This window comes from Salvelinus namaycush, chromosome 1 (assembly GCF_016432855.1).
Source record: "Salvelinus namaycush isolate Seneca chromosome 1, SaNama_1.0, whole genome shotgun sequence".
NCBI classification, from domain to species: domain Eukaryota; kingdom Metazoa; phylum Chordata; class Actinopteri; order Salmoniformes; family Salmonidae; genus Salvelinus; species Salvelinus namaycush.
Window position 1 is genome coordinate 82064220 of NC_052307.1, and position 21620 is coordinate 82085839.

The window sequence follows — 21620 nt, forward strand, 5'->3', positions numbered from 1 at the left end:
GAGCTTTAAAAAGAGATGAGTTAAACTTACACCACAAAGAATTTTTAAAAGGAGCTACATGTCATATTTTTGAGGCCAGCAAATCTCGTCAAATAAAGCCTGTGGCTGTAGCACAATGGGTTAGTGTGTGGCTCAGGCCCAGTCAATTTGACAACAGCCAGTCAGTTTTGTTCACAAGCTAAAAAAAAAGACAATGTAAGTAGCCAAGAAACACAAGGACAAGGTTTCACTTCAGTAGACTTTCTTTTCAAGTAAATTAGACCAACTTTTATGCCTGTGCACAGCGCTTCTAAAAATGTAATCTTTCACTCAGCTCTTCACGTGCGCACAGCCAAGCTGTGTTGCAGAGCGAGGTGGAATAGGCTATATATTACCAGCTATGAAACAAAAATGGCAGAAATATTTTGAAAACAGCTACTGCAGCATATATGTTACTATAAATGTGATCAAACTTGACTTTTTATATTCACAAATGCGAGTGAAATACTTGCACTGTGGGTCCTGACCACCCGGCGACACGGCTGGAGGAAAATCCACATTTGGCAAGTGTTAATTTTAGGCCATGATTGTTTGCCTCCATTTATTGGGATTGTTGGACATCGTAGTAATGGTTCTCTTCAATGGGTGGTGCTGAAGGGTCCATTCCACTCTGCTTCATTTGGACGGCGATGTCAAATAGGTAGTCATAACATTCACACCTGGAACAAGACACAGGGATAATCCATTACCACACAAACCTCTAGAAAGCACCAATGATGCATTTAAAACAGTGATACATTCAGTCTAAATGACACAGTAATACTTCTACAAACATTACTTTTACCCTATTTATAATTATTAGTTAATCACTTCTATAAAACATTGTGTTACTTCATAATTATTCATTAACTCACATGGTCTTTGCTTTCTCCCAGGACTCCCCCCACACGTAGACGCCGTGACGCCGGACGAGGACCGCACAGGAGTCTGGGTATTGCTCCATGGCCAGCGCCATGCGCTCCTTCAGGTCCCGCTCCTCCGGGGTGTTCTCAATGATGGGGACCACCAGCATTTCATCATATCTACACACACACACACACACACACACACACACACACACACACACACACACACACACACACACACACACACACACGTGTATCAGCAGAATGCACAGTCATAGGGCCACTATCTAAAATCAAGTGTCAGTTTCCCCTGGATGAAAATGTGCCAAAATTGACAGGAGTTACAAGGTAACATCCAGATTTCCACATTCATCTCCATAACCTGTCTGGGTATTGCTAGCAGACCCCTCCAGACTGTTTCAGTACAGACATTCACACTGTAGTACATTGGCAGGTAGCTTAGTGATTAGAGCGTTGGGCCAGTAACGGAAGGTTGCTGGATCGCATCCCCGAGCAGACAAGGTAAAAATCTGTCGTTCTGCCCCTGAGCAAGGCAGTTAACCCAGTGTTCCCCGGGCACCGAAGACGTGGATGTCAATTAAGCAGCTCCCCGCACCTCTCTGATTCAGAGGGGTTGGGTTAAATGCGGAAGACACATTTCAGTTGAACAACTGACTAGGAAATCCCCTTTCCCATTGAGCACTTATACAGCCGTCGTTGGCGCTGGAGGGGGTCTGCTAGCCTCTTACCTGACTGTTGGTGCTGGAGGGGTCCTCGAGCCACTTACCTGCCTGTAGTTGGTGCAGGAGGTGTCCGCTAGCCACTTACCTGCCTGTAGTTGGTGCAGGAGGTGTCCGCTAGCCACTTACCTGCCTGTCGTTGGTGCTGGAGGGGTCCGCTAGCCACTTACCTGCCTGTCGTTGGTGCTGGAGGGGTCCGCTAGCCACTTACCTGCCTGTCGTTGGTGCTGGAGGGGTCCGCTAGCCACTTACCTGCCTGTCGTTGGTGCTGGAGGGGTCCGCTAGCCACTTACCTGCCTGTAGTTGGTGCAGGAGGTGTCCGCTAGCCACTTACCTGCCTGTAGTTGGTGCAGGAGGTGTCCGCTAGCCACTTGCCCGCCTGTAGTTGGTGCAGGAGGTGTCCGCTAGCCACTTGCCCGCCTGTAGTTGGTGCTGGAGGTGTTCTAGCCATGTGCCCACCTGTAGTTGGTGCTGGAGGTGCCCTCGCCATGTGCCCACCTGTAGTTGGTGCTGGAGGTGCCCTCGCCATGTGCCCACCTGTAGTTGGTGCTGGAGGTGTTCTCGCCATGTGCCCACCTGTAGTTGGTGCTGGAGGTGTCCTAGCCATGTGCCCACCTGTAGTTGGTGCATGGAGGTGACCTAGCCATGTGCCCACCTGTAGTTGGTGCTGGAGGTGCCCTCGCCATGTGCCCACCTGTAGTTGGTGCTGGAGGTATCCTCACCATGTGCCCACCTGTATTTGGTGCTGGAGGTGTCCTCACCATGTGCCCACCTGTAGTTGGAACTGGAGGTGTCTTAGCCATGTGCCCACCTGTAGTTGGAACTGGAGGTGTCTTAGCCATGTGCCCACCTGTAGTTGGAGCTGGAGGTGTCTTAGCCATGTGCCCACCTGTAGTTGGTGCTGGAGGTGTCTTAGCCATGTGCCCACCTGTAGTTGGTGCTGGAGGTGTCTTAGCCATGTGCCCACCTGTAGTTGGTGCTGGAGGTGCCCTCACCATGTGCCCACCTGTAGTTGGTGCTGGAGGTGCCCTCACCATGTGCCCACCTGTAGTTCGTGCTGGAGGTGTTCTAGCCATGTGCCCACCTGTAGTTGGTGCTGGAGGTGTTCTAGCCATGTGCCCACCTGTAGTTGGTGCTGGAGGTGTCCTAGCCATGTGCCCACCTGTAGTTGGTGCTGGAGGTGTTCTCGCCATGTGCCCACCTGTAGTTGGTGCTGGAGGTGTTCTCGCCATGTGCCCACCTGTATTTGGTGCTGGAGGTATCCTCACCATGTGCCCACCTGTATTTGGTGCTGGAGGTGTCCTCACCATGTGCCCACCTGTAGTTGGAACTGGAGGTGTCTTAGCCATGTGCCCACCTGTAGTTGGAGCTGGAGGTGTCTTAGCCATGTGCCCACCTGTAGTTGGTGCTGGAGGTGTCTTAGCCATGTGCCCACCTGTAGTTGGTGCTGGAGGTGTCTTAGCCATGTGCCCACCTGTAGTTGGTGCTGGAGGTGCCCTCACCATGTGCCCACCTGTAGTTGGTGCTGGAGGTGCCCTCACCATGTGCCCACCTGTAGTTCGTGCTGGAGGTGTTCTAGCCATGTGCCCACCTGTAGTTGGTGCTGGAGGTGTTCTAGCCATGTGCCCACCTGTAGTTGGTGCTGGAGGTGTTCTCGCCATGTGCCCACCTGTAGTTGGTGCTGGAGGTGTTCTCGCCATGTGCCCACCTGTAGTTGGTGCTGGAGGTGCCCTCGCCATGTGCCCACCTGTAGTTGGTGCTGGAGATGTCCTCGCCATGTGCCCACCTGTAGTTGGTGCTGGAGGTGTCCTCGCCATGTGCCCACCTGTAGTTGGTGCTGGAGGTGTCCTCGCCATGTGCCCACCTGTAGTTGGTGCTGGAGATGTCCTCGCCATGTGCCCACCTGTAGTTCGTGCTGGAGGTGTTCTAGCCATGTGCCCACCTGTAGTTGGTGCTGGAGGTGTTCTAGCCATGTGCCCACCTGTAGTTGGTGCTGGAGGTGTTCTCGCCATGTGCCCACCTGTAGTTGGTGCTGGAAGTGTCCTAGCCATGTGCCCACCTGTAGTTGGTGCTGGAGGTGTCTTAGCCATGTGCCCACCTGTAGTTGGTGCTGGAGGTGTCTTAGCCATGTGCCCACCTGTAGTTGGTGCTGGAGGTGTTCTAGCCATGTGCACACCTGTAGTTGGTGCTGGAGGTGCCCTCACCATGTGCCCACCTGTAGTTGGTGCTGGAGGTGTTCTAGCCATGTGCCCACCTGTAGTTGGTGCTGGAGGTGTCCTAGCCATGTGCCCACCTGTAGTTGGTGCATGGAGGTGACCTAGCCATGTGCCCACCTGTAGTTGGTGCTGGAGGTGCCCTCGCCATGTGCCCACCTGTAGTTGGTGCTGGAGGTGTTCTAGCCATGTGCCCACCTGTATTTGGTGCTGGAGGTATCCTCACCATGTGCCCACCTGTATTTGGTGCTGGAGGTGTCCTCACCATGTGCCCACCTGTAGTTGGAACTGGAGGTGTCTTAGCCATGTGCCCACCTGTAGTTGGAACTGGAGGTGTCTTAGCCATGTGCCCACCTGTAGTTGGTGCTGGAGCTGTCTTAGCCATGTGCCCACCTGTAGTTGGTGCTGGAGGTGTCTTAGCCATGTGCCCACCTGTAGTTGGTGCTGGAGGTAGCCCTCACCATGTGCCCACCTGTAGTTGGTGCTGGAGGTGCCCTCACCATGTGCCCACCTGTAGTTCGTGCTGGAGGTGTTCTAGCCATGTGCCCACCTGTAGTTGGTGCTGGAGGTGTTCTAGCCATGTGCCCACCTGTAGTTGGTGCTGGAGGTGTTCTCGCCATGTGCCCACCTGTAGTTGGTGCTGGAGGTGTTCTCGCCATGTGCCCACCTGTATTTGGTGCTGGAGGTATCCTCACCATGTGCCCACCTGTATTTGGTGCTGGAGGTGTCCTCACCATGTGCCCACCTGTAGTTGGAACTGGAGGTGTCTTAGCCATGTGCCCACCTGTAGTTGGTGCTGGAGGTGTCTTAGCCATGTGCCCACCTGTAGTTGGTGCTGGAGGTGTCTTAGCCATGTGCCCACCTGTAGTTGGTGCTGGAGGTGCCCTCACCATGTGCCCACCTGTAGTTGGTGCTGGAGGTGCCCTCACCATGTGCCCACCTGTAGTTGGTGCTGGAGGTGCCCTCACCATGTGCCCACCTGTAGTTCGTGCTGGAGGTGTTCTAGCCATGTGCCCACCTGTAGTTGGTGCTGGAGGTGTTCTAGCCATGTGCCCACCTGTAGTTGGTGCTGGAGGTGTTCTAGCCATGTGCCCACCTGTAGTTGGTGCTGGAGGTGTTCTCGCCATGTGCCCACCTGTAGTTGGTGCTGGAGGTGTCTTAGCCATGTGCCCACCTGTAGTTGGTGCTGGAGGTGTCTTAGCCATGTGCCCACCTGTAGTTGGTGCTGGAGGTGTCTTAGCCATGTGCCCACCTGTAGTTGGTGCTGGAGGTGTTCTAGCCATGTGCACACCTGTAGTTGGTGCTGGAGGTGCCCTCACCATGTGCCCACCTGTAGTTGGTGCTGGAGGTGTTCTAGCCATGTGCCCACCTGTAGTTGGTGCTGGAGGTGTCCTAGCCATGTGCCCACCTGTAGTTGGTGCTGGAGGTGTTCTAGCCATGTGCCCACCTGTATTTGGTGCTGGAGGTATCCTCACCATGTGCCCACCTGTATTTGGTGCTGGAGGTGTCCTCACCATGTGCCCACCTGTAGTTGGAACTGGAGGTGTCTTAGCCATGTGCCCACCTGTAGTTGGAACTGGAGGTGTCTTAGCCATGTGCCCACCTGTAGTTGGTGCTGGAGGTGTCTTAGCCATGTGCCCACCTGTAGTTGGTGCTGGAGGTGTCTTAGCCATGTGCCCACCTGTAGTTGGTGCTGGAGGTGCCCTCACCATGTGCCCACCTGTAGTTGGTGCTGGAGGTGCCCTCACCATGTGCCCACCTGTAGTTCGTGCTGGAGGTGTTCTAGCCATGTGCCCACCTGTAGTTGGTGCTGGAGGTGTTCTAGCCATGTGCCCACCTGTAGTTGGTGCTGGAGGTGTCCTAGCCATGTGCCCACCTGTAGTTGGTGCATGTAGGTGCCCTCGCCATGTGCCCACCTGTAGTTGGTGCATGTAGGTGTCCTCGCCATGTGCCCACCTGTAGTTGGTGCTGGAGATGTCCTCGCCATGTGCCCACCTGTAGTTGGTGCTGGAGGTGTCCTCGCCATGTGCCCACCTGTAGTTGGTGCTGGAGGTGTCCTCGCCATGTGCCCACCTGTAGTTGGTGCTGGAGGTGTCCTCGCCATGTGCCCACCTGTAGTTGGTGCTGGAGGTGTCCTCGCCATGTGCCCACCTGTAGTTGGTGCTGGAGGTGTCCTCGCCATGTGCCCACCTGTAGTTGGTGCTGGAGGTGTCCTCGCCATGTGCCCACCTGTAGTTGGTGCTGGAGGTGTCCTCGCCATGTGCCCACCTGTAGTTGGTGCTGGAGGTGTCCTCGCCATGTGCCCACCTGTAGTTGGTGCTGGAGGTGTCTTAGCCATGTGCCCACCTGTAGTTGGTGCTGGAGGTGTCTTAGCCATGTGCCCACCTGTAGTTGGTGCTGGAGGTGTCTTAGCCATGTGCCCACCTGTAGTTGGTGCTGGAGGTGTTCTAGCCATGTCCCCACCTGTAGTTGGTGCTGGAGGTGTTCTCGCCATGTGCCCACCTGTAGTTGGTGCTGGAGGTGTCCTCGCCATGTGCCCACCTGTAGTTGGTGCTGGAGGTGTCCTAGCCATGTGCCCACCTTTAGTTGGTGCTGGAGGTGCCCTCGCCATGTGCCCACCTGTAGTTGGTGCATGTAGGTGTCCTAGCCATGTGCCCACCTGTATTGGTGCTGGAGGTGTTCTAGCCATGTGCCCACCTGTATTGGTGCTGGAGGTGTGTCCTAGCCATGTGCCCACCTGTAGTTGGTGCATGTAGGTGTCCTAGCCATGTGCCCACCTGTAGTTGGTGCTGGAGGTGCCCTCGCCATGTGCCCACCTGTAGTTGGTGCTGGAGGTGTCCTAGCCATGTGCCCACCTGTATTGGTGCTGGAGGTGTTCTAGCCATGTGCCCACCTGTAGTTGGTGCTGGAGGTGCCCTCACCATGTGCCCACCTGTAGTTGGTGCATGTAGGTGTCCTAGCCATGTGCCCACCTGTAGTTGGTGCTGGAGGTGCCCTCGCCATGTGCCCACCTGTAGTTGGTGCATGTAGGTGCCCTCGCCATGTGCCCACCTGTAGTTGGTGCATGTAGGTGTCCTAGCCATGTGCCCACCTGTAGTTAGTGCTGGAGGTGCCCTCGCCATGTGCCCACCTGTAGTTGGTGCATGTAGGTGCCCTCGCCATGTGCCCACCTGTAGTTGGTGCATGTAGGTGTCCTCGCCATGTGCCCACCTGTAGTTGGTGCATGTAGGTGTCCTCGCCATGTGCCCACCTGTAGTTGGTGCATGTAGGTGTCCTCGCCATGTGCCCACCTGTAGTTGGTGCATGTAGGTGTCCTCGCCATGTGCCCACCTGTAGTTGGTTCATGTAGGTGTCCTCGCCATGTGCCCACCTGTAGTTGGTGCATGTAGGTGTCCTCGCCATGTGCCCACCTGTAGTTGGTGCATGTAGGTGTCCTCGCCATGTGCCCACCTGTAGTTGGTGCATGTAGGTGTCCTCGCCATGTGCCCACCTGTAGTTGGTGCATGTAGGTGTCCTCGCCATGTGCCCACCTGTAGTTGGTGCATGTAGGTGTCCTCGCCATGTGCCCACCTGTAGTTGGTGCATGTAGGTGTCCTCGCCATGTGCCCACCTGTAGTTGGTGCATGTAGGTGTCCTCGCCATGTGCCCACCTGTAGTTGGTGCTGGAGGTGTCCTCGCCATGTGCCCACCTGTAGTTGGTGCATGTAGGTGTCCTCGCCATGTGCCCACCTGTAGTTGGTGCTGGAGGTGTCCTCGCCATGTGCCCACCTGTAGTTGGTGCTGGAGGTGTCCTCGCCATGTGCCCACCTGTAGTTGGTGCTGGAGGTGTCCTCGCCATGTGCCCACCTGTAGTTGGTGCTGGAGGTGTCCTAGCCATGTGCCCACCTGTAGTTGGTGCATGGAGGTGCCCTAGCCATGTGCCCACCTGTAGTTGGTGCTGGAGGTGTCCTAGCCATGTGCCCACCTGTAGTTGGTGCATGGAGGTGCCCTAGCCATGTGCCCACCTGTAGTTGGTGCTGGAGGTGCCCTAGCCATGTGCCCACCTGTAGTTGGTGCTGGAGGTGCCCTCGCCATGTGCCCACCTGTAGTTGGTGCTGGAGGTGCCCTCGCCATGTGCCCACCTGTATTTGGTGCTGGAGGTGTCCTCACCATGTGCCCACCTGTAGTTGGTGCTGGAGGTGTCTTAGCCATGTGCCCACCTGTAGTTGGTGCTGGAGGTGTCCTCACCATGTGCCCACCTGTAGTTGGTGCTGGAGGTGTCCTCACCATGTGCCCACCTGTAGTTGGTGCTGGAGGTGTCTTAGCCATGTGCCCACCTGTAGTTGGAGCTGGAGGTGTCTTAGCCATGTGCCCACCTGTAGTTGGTGCTGGAGGTGTCTTAGCCATGTGCCCACCTGTAGTTGGTGCTGGAGGTGTCTTAGCCATGTGCCCACCTGTAGTTGGTGCTGGAGGTGTCTTAGCCATGTGCCCACCTGTAGTTGGTGCTGGAGGTGTTCTAGCCATGTGCACACCTGTAGTTGGTGCTGGAGGTGCCCTCACCATGTGCCCACCTGTAGTTGGTGCTGGAGGTGTTCTAGCCATGTGCCCACCTGTAGTTGGTGCTGGAGGTGTTCTAGCCATGTCCCCACCTGTAGTTGGTGCTGGAGGTGTTCTCGCCATGTGCCCACCTGTAGTTGGTGCTGGAGGTGTCCTCGCCATGTGCCCACCTGTAGTTGGTGCTGGAGGTGTCCTCGCCATGTGCCCACCTTAAGTTGGTGCTGGAGGTGCCCTCGCCATGTGCCCACCTGTAGTTGGTACATGTAGGTGTCCTAGCCATGTGCCCACCTGTAGTTGGTGCATGTAGGTGTCCTCGCCATGTGCCCACCTGTAGTTGGTGCATGTAGGTGTCCTAGCCATGTGCCCACCTGTATTGGTGCTGGAGGTGTTCTAGCCATGTGCCCACCTGTATTGGTGCTGGAGGTGTGTCCTAGCCATGTGCCCACCTGTAGTTAGTGCTGGAGGTGCCCTCGCCATGTGCCCACCTGTAGTTAGTGCTGGAGGTGCCCTCGCCATGTGCCCACCTGTAGTTGGTGCATGTAGGTGTCCTAGCCATGTGCCCACCTGTAGTTGGTGCTGGAGGTGCCCTCGCCATGTGCCCACCTGTAGTTGGTGCTGGAGGTGTCCTAGCCATGTGCCCACCTGTAGTTGGTGCTGGAGGTGTTCTCGCCATGTGCCCACCTGTAGTTGGTGCATGTAGGTGTCCTCGCCATGTGCCCACCTGTAGTTGGTGCATGTAGGTGCCCTCGCCATCTGCCCACCTGTAGTTGGTGCATGTAGGTGTCCTAGCCATGTGCCCACCTGTAGTTAGTGCTGGAGGTGCCCTCGCCATGTGCCCACCTGTAGTTGGTGCATGGAGGTGCCCTCGCCATGTGCCCACCTGTAGTTGGTGCATGTAGGTGCCCTCGCCATGTGCCCACCTGTAGTTGGTGCATGTAGGTGTCCTCGCCATGTGCCCACCTGTAGTTGGTGCATGTAGGTGTCCTCGCCATGTGCCCACCTGTAGTTGGTGCATGTAGGTGTCCTCGCCATGTGCCCACCTGTAGTTGGTGCATGTAGGTGTCCTCGCCATGTGCCCACCTGTAGTTGGTGCATGTAGGTGTCCTCGCCATGTGCCCACCTGTAGTTGGTGCATGTAGGTGTCCTCGCCATGTGCCCACCTGTAGTTGGTGCATGTAGGTGTCCTCGCCATGTGCCCACCTGTAGTTGGTGCATGTAGGTGTCCTCGCCATGTGCCCACCTGTAGTTGGTGCATGTAGGTGTCCTCGCCATGTGCCCACCTGTAGTTGGTGCATGTAGGTGTTCTAGCCATGTGCCCACCTGTAGTTGGTGCATGTAGGTGTCCTCGCCATGTGCCCACCTGTAGTTGGTGCATGTAGGTGTCCTCGCCATGTGCCCACCTGTAGTTGGTGCATGTAGGTGTCCTCGCCATGTGCCCACCTGTAGTTGGTGCATGTAGGTGTTCTAGCCATGTGCCCACCTGTAGTTGGTGCTGGAGGTGTTCTAGCCATGTGCCCACCTGTAGTTGGTGCTGGAGGTGTTCTAGCCATGTGCCCACCTGTAGTTGGTGCAGGAGGTGTCCTCGCCATGTGCCCGCCTGTAGTTGGTGCATGTAGGTGTTCTAGCCATGTGCCCACCTGTAGTTAGTGCTGGAGGTGTCCTCGCCATGTGCCCACCTGTAGTTGGTGCATGTAGGTGTTCTAGCCATGTGCCCACCTGTAGTTAGTGCTGGAGGTGTTCTAGCCATGTGCCCACCTGTAGTTAGTGCTGGAGGTGTTCTAGCCATGTGCCCACCTGTAGTTAGTGCTGGAGGTGTTCTAGCCATGTGCCCACCTGTAGTTAGTGCTGGAGGTGTTCTAGCCATGTGCCCGCCTGTAGTTAGTGCTGGAGGTGTTCTAGCCATGTGCCCACCTGTAGTTAGTGCATGTAGGTGTTCTAGCCATGTGCCCACCTGTAGTTAGTGCTGGAGGTGTTCTAGCCATGTGCCCACCTGTAGTTGGTGCTGGAGGTGTTCTAGCCATGTGCCCACCTGTAGTTGGTGCTGGAGGTGTTCTAGCCATGTGCCCACCTGTAGTTGGTGCTGGAGGTGTTCTAGCCATGTGCCCACCTGTAGTTGGTGCTGGATGTGCCCTTGCGGATTCCCTTTATCATCTCCTGGTGAGTTATGCGGAACTCCTTGCCAGGATACAACAGAGTTGCCATGACGGCAGCCTTGGAGTGGGTGTGGATGACGGCCTGCGCCGCTGAGGAACAGGAGGGAGACAGTTAGCATGTTGGCCTACAGTCTCATTCCATCCATCAAAGCTGTTGAAATAGGGCAACTAAATATATTATCTAGCGACAGTCCATCAAGCAGTGACATCAGCTCCTCTGAAACCTAAAGTAGGAAGCTTGCGCTTATGACAACTTTGTGGGCACAACATGTTGTTGTGAAGGTGGGTTTCTTTCCCAGGTAGTCAGACAGACCTCACCTCTAATAGTGCATCAAACATGAAAAGAGAGAGCTCACCTCTCATAGTGAAGGCATTCATGAACAGAGAGGGCTCACCTCTCATAGTGAAGGCATTCATGAACAGAGAGAGCTCACCTCTCACAGTGAAGGCATTCATGAACAGAGAGAGCTCACCTCTCACAGTGAAGGCATTCATGAACAGAGAGCTCACCTCTCACAGTGAAGGCATTCATGAACAGAGAGCTCACCTCTCACAGTGAAGGCATTCATGAACAGAGAGAGCTCACCTCTCATAGTGAAGGCATTCATGAACAGAGAGAGCTCACCTCTCATAGTGAAGGCATTCATGAACAGAGAGCTCACCTCTCATAGTGAAGGCATTCATGAACAGAGAGCTCACCTCTCATAGTGAAGGCATTCATGAACAGAGAGCTCACCTCTCATAGTGAAGGCATTCATGAACAGAGAGCTCACCTCTCATAGTGAAGGCATTCATGAACAGAGAGCTCACCTCTCATAGTGAAGGCATTCATGAACAGAGAGCTCACCTCTCATAGTGAAGGCATTCATGAACAGAGAGAGCTCACCTCTCATAGTGAAGGCATTCATGAACAGAGAGAGCTCACCTCTCATAGTGAAGGCATTCATGAACAGAGAGAGCTCACCTCTCATAGTGAAGGCATTCATGAACAGAGAGAGCTCACCTCTCATAGTGAAGGCATTCATGAACAGAGAGAGCTCACCTCTCATAGTGAAGGCATTCATGAACAGAGAGAGCTCACCTCTCATAGTGAAGGCATTCATGAACAGAGAGAGCTCACCTCTCATAGTGAAGGCATTCATGAACAGAGAGAGCTCACCTCTCATAGTGAAGGCATTCATGAACAGAGAGAGCTCACAGTGAAGGCATTCATGAACAGAGAGCTCACCTCTCATAGTGAAGGCATTCATGAACAGAGGGCTCACCTCTCATAGTGAAGGCATTCATGAACAGAGAGAGCTCACCTCTCATAGTGAAGGCATTCATGAACAGAGAGCTCACCTCTCATAGTGAAGGCATTCATGAACAGAGAGCTCACCTCTCATAGTGAAGGCATTCATGAACAGAGAGCTCACCTCTCATAGTGAAGGCATTCATGAACAGAGAACTCACCTCTCATAGTGAAGGCATTCATGAACAGAGAGCTCACCTCTCATAGTGAAGGCATTCATGAACAGAGAGAGCTCACCTCTCATAGTGAAGGCATTCATGAACAGAGGGGTGCACTGGCTCTTCTTCAGCTTCTTCCAGGGGGGTGGGGAGCTGATGTCTCTCTCCTCCACATCACAGACAAACATGTCATCTGGCTACAGGGTGCAACACACACACAAAAAACATATCTCCAGAAAACTGTCAAACTAAGTACTCCAAGTTGGCTCTACGATGATATGAAGGCAAAACACCAGCCCTGCTCACCTGTAGTCTCACCTGTCTCTATGATATGAAGGCGAAACACCAGCCCTGCTCACCTGTAGTCTCACCTGTCTCTATGATATGAAGGCAAAACACCAGCCCTGCTCACCTGTAGTCTCACCTGTCTCTATGATATGAAGGCAAAACACCAGCCCTGCTCACCTGTAGTCTCGCCTGTCTCTATGATATGAAGGCAAAACACCAGCCCTGCTCACCTGTAGTCTCTCCTGTCTCTATGATATGAAGGCAAAACACCAGCCCTGCTCACCTGTAGTCTCGCCTGTCTCTATGATATGAAGGCAAAACACCAGCCCTGCTCACCTGTAGTCTCTCCTGTCTCTATGATATGAAGGCAAAACACCAGCCCTGCTCACCTGTAGTCTCACCTGTCTCTATGATATGAAGGCAAAACACCAGCCCTGCTCACCTGTAGTCTCTCCTGTCTCTATGATATGAAGGCAAAACACCAGCCCTGCTCACCTGTAGTCTCTCCTGTCTCTATGATATGAAGGCAAAACACCAGCCCTGCTCACCTGTAGTCTCACCAGTCTCTATGATATGAAGGCAAAACACCAGCCCTGCTCACCTGTAGTCTCGCCTGTCTCTATGATATGAAGGCAAAACACCAGCCCTGCTCACCTGTAGTCTCGCCTGTCTCTATGATATGAAGGCAAAACACCAGCCCTGCTCACCTGTAGTCTCGCCTGTCTCTATGATATGAAGGCAAAACACCAGCCCTGCTCACCTGTAGTCTCTCCTGTCTCTATGATATGAAGGCAAAACACCAGCCCTGCTCACCTGTAGTCTCACCTGTCTCTATGATATGAAGGCAAAACACCAGCCCTGCTCACCTGTAGTCTCGCCTGTCTCTATGATATGAAGGCAAAACACCAGCCCTGCTCACCTGTAGTCTCTCCTGTCTGTATGATATGAAGGCAAAACACCAGCCCTGCTCACCTGTAGTCTCGCCTGTCTCTATGATATGAAGGCAAAACACCAGCCCTGCTCACCTGTAGTCTCACCTGTCTCTATGATATGAAGGCAAAACACCAGCCCTGCTCACCTGTAGTCTCACCTGTCTCTATGATATGAAGGCAAAACACCAGCCCTGCTCACCTGTAGTCTCGCCTGTCTCTATGATATGAAGGCAAAACACCAGCCCTGCTCACCTGTAGTCTCACCTGTCTCTATGATATGAAGGCAAAACACCAGCCCTGCTCACCTGTAGTCTCGCCTGTCTCTATGATATGAAGGCAAAACACCAGCCCTGCTCACCTGTAGTCTTGCCTGTCTCTATGATATGAAGGCAAAACACCAGCCCTGCTCACCTGTAGTCTCTCCTGTCTCTATGATATGAAGGCAAAACACCAGCCCTGCTCACCTGTAGTCTCACCTGTCTCTATGATATGAAGGCAAAACACCAGCCCTGCTCACCTGTAGTCTCTCCTGTCTCTATGATATGAAGGCAAAACACCAGCCCTGCTCACCTGTAGTCTCTCCTGTCTCTATGATATGAAGGCAAAACACCAGCCCTGCTCACCTGTAGTCTCACCTTTCTCTATGATATGAAGGTAAAACACCAGCCCTGCTCACCTGTAGTCTCACCTGTCTCTATGATATGAAGGCAAAACACCAGCCCTGCTCACCTGTAGTCTCGCCTGTCTCTATGATATGAAGGCAAAACACCAGCCCTGCTCACCTGTAGTCTCGCCTGTCTCTATGATATGAAGGCAAAACACCAGCCCTGCTCACCTGTAGTCTCTCCTGTCTCTATGATATGAAGGCAAAACACCAGCCCTGCTCACCTGTATTCTCACCTGTCTCTATGATATGAAGGCAAAACACCAGCCCTGCTCACCTGTAGTCTCGCCTGTCTCTATGATATGAAGGCAAAACACCAGCCCTGCTCACCTGTAGTCTCTCCTGTCTGTATGATATGAAGGCAAAACACCAGCCCTGCTCACCTGTAGTCTCGCCTGTCTCTATGATATGAAGGCAAAACACCAGCCCTGCTCACCTGTAGTCTCACCTGTCTCTATGATATGAAGGCAAAACACCAGCCCTGCTCACCTGTAGTCTCACCTGTCTCTATGATATGAAGGCAAAACACCAGCCCTGCTCACCTGTAGTCTCGCCTGTCTCTATGATATGAAGGCAAAACACCAGCCCTGCTCACCTGTAGTCTCACCTGTCTCTATGATATGAAGGCAAAACACCAGCCCTGCTCACCTGTAGTCTCGCCTGTCTCTATGATATGAAGGCAAAACACCAGCCCTGCTCACCTGTAGTCTCTCCTGTCTCTATGATATGAAGGCAAAACACCAGCCCTGCTCACCTGTAGTCTCTCCTTCTGCACTCCAGACGGGGCAATATAGATCTGATCTCTAGGTACAACAAAATGGGGAGATGAATGTTCATTAGCTTCCATGCATATATATATTCTCTCTCTCCCCTTCTCTCTTCGTTTAACTAAAGACCAAGTCATGATTGAGGTCCTGAATTTAAAAAATGATTCAACAATATTAAAGCCAGAGCACTTACCCACGTCTCAAACTTAGCCCTCCTCCTGTCCCAGTAACCCAGCCGAGTTGGTAGAAAAGACGACATAACTCTGGGATGAGAACCCGTGGATGTTCCTTGTCCTGAAACAAGGTGATGGGGAAACAGTACATTACCCAGACACCATAATGGCTCATCATTTACCTTCAGGCACTTGTGCAAATTATGAATGTTGTGATGTGGACACATCCATTTACCTCTCCTCACTCTTTCTGGGTCTCAAACTGGAGCTGTGTGTATTCTCTCTCGCTCTCTCCCTGTTAAAGTCCCCCCTGTTGTTTCTCTCTAGCTCTCTGGCTTTGGACTTCCCAAAATATCTTCCTCTGACTTCCCTCATTGTTTCTATTGTCCTTATATTCTTGCTCTACTCACTATCTAGCCTACAAGTTAAGGTGTGAATCTAGCTAGCTATTTGTTTGCAATTTCAGATTGCAAGACTTGTTTTAAATGTGTTACTTAGCCTAGCTAGATAACCTACTACTGTTAGCAGTCGTTCTAAAGCACATACCTGAGACTCCGTCGACTCTGAACCATTTTCCTTGTCTTCATTGGTGGCATCACAAACAGATGTCATTTTATTTTGGATAGATGCAGAACGATCTGCTTTTTCAACCGGTGGAACCAGATTCTTCTTGCGACCACGTCCTGGGAGGTTGACTACAACTCCATGGACAGCATGCTTCCTGATAACATTACGAACTGTGGAAACAGCAATCCCAAGGTCTCGGGAGATGGACTTGTAACCTTGCTTAAGTCCATGTTTGGTTATAATCAAATTCCTTACATCCTCAGAGAGTTCTTTCCCCTTCACCATGTTCACAGTGGTAACGTTATAATGAAGCGGAATATCCTGTTCTCTTTTCAACACTATTTGAATGGCTGTTTTTACCTTGTAAAAATACCTGCAACTTACCACAGTACACGTGTGAACACGTTTATTTGTATATTTTTTTTTATTGTAACTTATATTTGAAGACGTATTGAATTATTTAAAATAAACGTACAAAGGTGCCAATACACTAGAGCGCAACTGTAACAGGCTGGCCAAAAAGCAAACTAGATAGCCAGTTAACGTTAGGCTCTGCTAGCTCGCTAACTAACAGGTACTACTTTAACATGCAAACACACGTGACGTTATTCCTCCTCAACGAAATCTAAAACAACATATCGTTTAAATACAATATTTCGCCACATGTTTACATGGAACAATTCAGTTTTATCTCTTTTTAAATACCTTTGTGTGTTTGTTTGTAAGCAGTGGGGGTCGTCATTAGTGCGACAGGATATAGTAAGGACCTCCAGATCTCTTGCACGTGGCCTTGTATTGTGCCTGAAGACAATTATGGAATAATCGCAGAGATCTTTGATAATCGGCGAAAATAAGATCAAACAATTCTTAGCAATTCAAAATCAAACGTGTTTTATTATTTGTTCATATTTTTGTTAGTACAAGTATATCCTATATCTGGGTATCTTCTACTTGGAGAGGGTGTTGCACAAGTATGCCCAACAAGCACTAGGTGGTAGCAGAGCCCAAATAAATTAAACCAAATTTATGGCAAGGACAGGTATTTTTTTCTTGTCTAGTTATGAAAAGTGGTCTCTCTTCCCAACTAGAGTCACCAATTTACATCATGGTGCTTGCAGGCTGCAGTCTAATTACAGTGTAGATGCTTACTAGTGCATTATATTATTATTATATAATATTTTTGTCATTTAGCAGATGCTCTTATCCAGAGCGACTTACAGTAAGTGCATTCAAGAGACCTGAGCTGGCAGAACGGAGTGCTTGGGTTAGGGTGTAGGGTTTGAGCATAGCCTGAAGTGGCAGTTCCTAGTGCTGTTCCGTAGATAAGTACCATGGTCTTGTAGTGGATGTGAGCTTCAACTGGAAGCCAGTGGAGTGTGTGGAGGAGCGGGGTGACATGAGAGAACTTCGGATGGTTGAAAACCAGGCGGGCTGCAGTGTTATATTACTGTATCTATCAGCATTTGAGTGGATAGTGTGGCTGTGACATGAACTCTTCATAACAAACATCTAGTCCTGCATGCATCTATTCCTGCAACCTGAAACATGACCATTAGGCCTTTAACATAATGTTGGTTTACAACCTTGTTGTCGGCCCATCCATCCCAGGGGGAGGGATGTTTCCTTGGGACAGCTTTACTTCACCAAAGTCGTCGTTAGATACATTATAATGGACAGATGACCATGTTTGTTATCAAGAAACATTTTCCACAAGTCTGCCTTTTACTTTGTGGTTTTTTGGACTGACAGTGTGTAGGATATCATGGGGATGTAGCCTATAGATGGCTGAGGTGAAAAGTGGAGGGGTAAGTCCAGGCCAATAGGGATTTCTAGGTTCTCGTCAGACAGGATAAAATGCCTTGTGTTGACAGACGTGCCGGGGACACGTGACAGGCATTGGATCGTTGCATGCTGAAGGCTTAGGCCGTCACTTAGGGAGTGGATATTTAAAGGCATGGTAACAGGCACGTTCACCAAAGCTGAGTTTACTGACAAGGAACAGATAAGACTGATTTAGACACAGTCTTAATGTATACTATGGCGATACTATGGTGTTACTATGGGATACTACAGTGATACTATGGTGATACTGCGGTGATACTATGGTGATACTATGGTGATACTATGGTGATACTATGGTGATACTATGGTGATACTACGGTGATACTACGGTGATACTACGGTGATACTATGGTGATACTATGGTGATACTATGGTGATACTATGGTGATACTATGGTGATACTATGGTGATACTATGGTGATAGTATGGTGATACTATGGTGATACTACGGTGATACTATGGTGATACTATGGTGATACTACAGTGATACTATGGTGATACTATGGTGATAGTATGGTGATACTACGGTGATACTACGGTGATACTACGGTGATACTACGGTGATACTATGGTGATACTACGGTGATAGTATGGTGATACTATGGTGATACTATGGTGATACTACGGTGATACTATGGTGATACTATGGTGATACTATGGTGATACTATGGTGATACTATGGTGATACTACGGTGATACTATGGTGATAGTATGGTGATACTACGGTGATACTACGGTGATAGTATGGTGATACTATGGTGATACTATGGTGATACTACGGTGATACTATGGTGATAGTATGGTGATAGTATGGTGATACTATGGTGATAGTATGGTGATACTACGGTGATAGTATGGTGATAGTATGGTGATAGTATGGTGATACTACGGTGATACTACGGTGATACTACGGTGATACTATGGTGATAGTATGGTGATACTATGGTGATAGTATGGTGATAGTATGGTGATACTATGGTGATACTACGGTGATACTATGGTGATACTACGGTGATACTATGGTGATAGTATGGTGATACTATGGTGATAGTATGGTGATAGTATGGTGATACTACGGTGATACTACGGTGATACTACGGTGATAGTATGGTGATACTATGGTGATACTATGGTGATACTACGGTGATACTATGGTGATACTACGGTGATAGTATGGTGATACTATGGTGATAGTATGGTGATACTATGGTGATACTATGGTGATAGTATGGTGATACTATGGTGATAGTATGGTGATACTATGGTGATACTATGGTGATAGTATGGTGATACTACGGTGATACTACGGTGATACTACGGTGATAGTATGGTGATAGTATGGTGATACTATGGTGATACTACGGTGATACTATGGTGATAGTATGGTGATACTATGGTGATAGTATGGTGATACTATGGTGATACTATGGTGATAGTATGGTGATACTACGGTGATACTACGGTGATACTATGGTGATAGTATGGTGATACTATGGTGATAGTATGGTGATACTATGGTGATAGTATGGTGATACTACGGTGATACTACGGTGATACTACGGTGATAGTATGGTGATACTATGGTGATACTATGGTGATACTACGGTGATACTATGGTGATACTACGGTGATAGTATGGTGATACTATGGTGATAGTATGGTGATACTATGGTGATACTATGGTGATAGTATGGTGATACTACGGTGATATTACGGTGATACTATAGTGATAGTACAGTGATACTACGGTGATACTATGGTGATACTATGGTGATACTATGGTGATAGTATGGTGATACTATGGTGATACTATGGTGATACTATGGTGATACTATAGTGATATTACGGTGATACTATAGTGATAGTACAGTGATACTACGGTGATACTATGGTGATACTATGGTGATACTATGGTGATAGTATGGTGATACTATGGTGATACTATGGTGATACTACGGTGATACTATAGTGATAGTACAGTGATACTACGGTGATACTACGGTGATATTACGGTGATACTATAGTGATAGTACAGTGATACTACGGTGATACTATGGTGATACTATGGTGATAGTATGGTGATACTACGGTGATATTACGGTGATACTATAGTGATAGTACAGTGATACTACGGTGATACTATGGTGATACTATGGTGATACTATGGTGATAGTATGGTGATACTATGGTGATACTATAGTGATATTACGGTGATACTATAGTGATAGTACAGTGATACTACGGTGATACTACGGTGATATTACGGTGATACTATAGTGATACTATAGTGATACTACGGTGATACTATGGTGATAGTATGGTGATACTACGGTGATACTACGGTGATACTATGGTGATACTATGGTGATAGTATGGTGATACTACGGTGATACTACGGTGATACTACGGTGATACTATGGTGATACTACGGTGATAGTATGGTGATACTATGGTGATAGTATGGTGATAGTATGGTGATACTACGGTGATACTACGGTGATACTACGGTGATACTACGGTGATACTACGGTGATACTATGGTGATACTACGGTGATACTACGGTGATACTACGGTGATACTACAGTGATACTACAGTGATACTACGGTGATACTATGGTGATACTATGGTGATACTACGGTGATACTACGGTGATACTACGGTGATAGTATGGTGATAGTATGGTGATACTATGGTGATACTATGGTGATACTACGGTGATACTACGGTGATACTACGGTGACACTATGGTGATACTATGGTGATAGTATGGTGATACTATGGTGATACTATGGTGATAGTATGGTGATACTATGGTGATACTACAGTGATACTATGGTGATACTATGGTGATACTACGGTGATACTACGGTGATACTACAGTGATACTACAGTGATACTACGGTGATACTACGGTGATACTACGGTGATACTATGGTGATACTACGGTGATAGTATGGTGATAGTATGGTGATACTATGGTGATACTATGGTGATACTACGGTGATACTACGGTGATACTACGGTGATAGTATGGTGATAGTATGGTGATACTATGGTGATACTATGGTGATACTACGGTGATACTACGGTGATACTACGGTGATACTATGGTGATAGTATGGTGATACTAGGTGTTAAAATGGCCAGCTCTTATGTAGCAGTTACATCAACCCTAATCTAGTAGTTAGTTGTACTTGTTCTCATTAGTGGTACCTACAAGACCCCACTTGTATCAGCCAATCACAGTCCACCATTCCCTGTGCACCTCACTGAACCTCGCTCCTATCTTCAGAGTGAGATCGCGGTCAGAAGAAAATGGACTCAATAATTATTTTAGCAACAATGTTTATCTTTAATTTACAATCTGTAGAAACTATGAGAATAGAAAGGGTCAGAACCTTTGTGAAACATCACAGCACAGTTGAAAAATATATATGGCAAATAGAAATCAAAACTGGATGGTGTTAAAGTTAGATGTGAGGGGTTGAATGGAGCTGAAGGGTGGGACTAATAACAACAAGATAACTCATTTGAAATATACTGTGTCCGTAAAAAGTATATAGGTTCAAAACTTCTGTGAAACAGCACAGTTAAAATATATATGGCAAATAGAAATCAAACTGGATGGACATCAGAAATAGATGGGAGATGACCATGTTTGTTATCAAGATGTTGCTAAGGTGGTCAAATTCATATTCACCATATTTATCAGGTATTTTCCTGTCATGTGTGTCATGTTACTGCTAGCCAGCTAAGCCAGAATGTGAGCCTCTAGCTCGTTAGGCTTGGTGATGAAGCTCACATGTACCGTTTCAAGGGAAATATATTCTGTTTATGTTGTCTGTTTATGCGTAGAGCTGTGTTTATGTACATTTACAGTCTTTATGTAGCCTCATGCTACCATGTACTGTGTGTAGCCTTATGATGTATGTATGTAGCCTAATTTAGCCTGTGCCTTCGCTTGTGGTGCAGTTGCTATTCCACGTTGGTCGTGGTCTTGTGCACATGCGCAGACCTTAGTTACATGGCAGTCATGTTTCAATTGTATATATGCTTACCAGTAACTGGGCCTTTGTCCTGTCAGTGTGTTCTACTAGCTGTGTGTATTTGGCTGTGCCCCGTACGTTGTCTGGAAGCCCCTACTTATGCTTATTATTTTCTTGTATCTTTCCATTGAACAACTTTTAGGAGTGTGGCGTGTTGAACCCGATATCTGCAATAAACCTGTTCTGAAGACATCTGATCAGTTCTTGCCAGACAGACCTGTGGTGGCTGAACCTTATCCACTACCACTTGTATCTCTCTATTAGTGCTGCTCTACATGGTCCCGACCCATCAGCCTTTAGTATTGCTCACTGTGGTGGAAGTGTTTCACTTGTCATCTGGCACGAACACACACAGACGCACAGT

General features: G+C 49.5%; 1 protein-coding gene across 1 annotated transcript; it reads right to left on the reverse strand.

The window, feature by feature from the left end:
- Positions 1-224: 224 nt before the first annotated feature.
- LOC120049902 (APAF1 interacting protein) lies at positions 225-16140 on the reverse strand. The gene is made up of 8 exons (XM_038996400.1): positions 16072-16140; positions 15346-15536; positions 14820-14920; positions 14614-14662; positions 12055-12172; positions 10481-10616; positions 894-1061; positions 225-698 (listed from the first exon to the last, which is right to left on the reverse strand). The coding sequence occupies exons 1-8, from the start codon at positions 16106-16108 to the stop codon at positions 581-583; spliced, it is 918 nt and encodes a 305-aa protein (XP_038852328.1). The 5' UTR covers positions 16109-16140; the 3' UTR covers positions 225-580.
- Between the last annotated feature and the right edge of the window lie 5480 nt (positions 16141-21620).

What these genes read in the sequence shown, in the direction of transcription:
- LOC120049902 (XM_038996400.1), bottom strand. Translation starts at nt 16,108, where the DNA reads ATGACGACCCCCACTGCTTACAAACAAACACACAAAG. An exon ending in TTACAAACAAACACACAAAG is followed by an intron (nt 15,537 to 16,071) that starts GTATTTAAAAAG and finishes CTGTTTCCACAG; the next exon opens with TTCGTAATGTTATCAGGAAG. An exon ending in TGGGAGAAAGCAAAGACCAT is followed by an intron (nt 699 to 893) that starts GTGAGTTAATGA and finishes GTCTTGTTCCAG; the next exon opens with GTGTGAATGTTATGACTACC.